Raw genomic sequence first — 805 nt, forward strand, 5'->3', positions numbered from 1 at the left:
GAGAGCAGCCCCATGCTGCTCTGCCGTGGAGTGGAGCACAGACAGGGAGCAGTGTGGTGGCTTTGCCCCACACAGGTTTGACACGGGGACTGGCCTGGTCCGGGTTGCTCAGCTCCTGTTAAGTCCAGACTGACCCTTCCCTGTGATGCTCTGCTCAAGGGGCTGGGCAGGAAGAAGCCAGGTCCCTCCTTGGTGCTCAGAGCTGCTTTGTGTCTTGCAGGAAAAACATGCAGAGGAACAAGCAGGTGGCGATGGGCAGGAAGAAGTTCAACATGGATCCCAAGAAGGTACTGCGGGGTGGGCTGGATGGGGACCGAGGTAGCAGGCTCCTGGGGGGGCTGTGTGGAGGGGGCATTCGCCAGCCCATCTGAGGCTGTGCCAGGCTCTGCCACCTCACAGCCGGGGTGTGCCCCCTCACGGCCGTGTTGTCTGGCTGTCTGCCCGGGCCAGGACAGAGCCATCACCCCAGGCAGGGGCTGGGGAGGCAGCAAGTCCCAGAACAGCACCTCTTGCACTGCTCCAGGGCATCCAGTTCCTGATTGAAAATGACCTGCTGAAGAACACGTGTGAGGATATCGCTCAGTTCCTTTACAAGGGAGAGGGCCTCAACAAGACAGCCATCGGTGACTACCTGGGCGAGAGGTACGCTGGCCTGGAGGGGCTTGTGTCTCCTGAGGGTGCCCTGGGCTGAGAGACGGGCTGCTGCAGCTCTTTGAGCTTCCAGGGCAGCTGAGCAGGGGTACATGGGGGGCTGGGCACCCCGAGTGCCAGGGCTGGCTGGCGGCTGTTTGATCCGTGGGTGACA

At 62.1% G+C, this 805-nt stretch overlaps 1 protein-coding gene across 1 annotated transcript in view; it reads left to right on the top strand.

Moving 5' to 3' along the window:
• Window positions 1-224: 224 nt before the first annotated feature.
• LOC104533072 (cytohesin-1) overlaps window positions 225-805 on the top strand; it is a gene marked incomplete at its 3' end in the record, with an annotated part of 1540 nt that continues 959 nt past the window's right edge. Inside the window, exons 1-2 of the mRNA XM_010178437.1 lie at window positions 225-287; window positions 524-642. Of these exons, the coding sequence (XP_010176739.1) occupies window positions 228-287; window positions 524-642 (179 nt within the window). The remainder of the gene's footprint in view (window positions 288-523; window positions 643-805) is intronic.

This window comes from Antrostomus carolinensis, unplaced genomic scaffold (genome assembly GCF_000700745.2).
Source record: "Antrostomus carolinensis isolate BGI_N321 unplaced genomic scaffold, ASM70074v2 scaffold38051, whole genome shotgun sequence".
Classification (NCBI taxonomy): domain Eukaryota; kingdom Metazoa; phylum Chordata; class Aves; order Caprimulgiformes; family Caprimulgidae; genus Antrostomus; species Antrostomus carolinensis.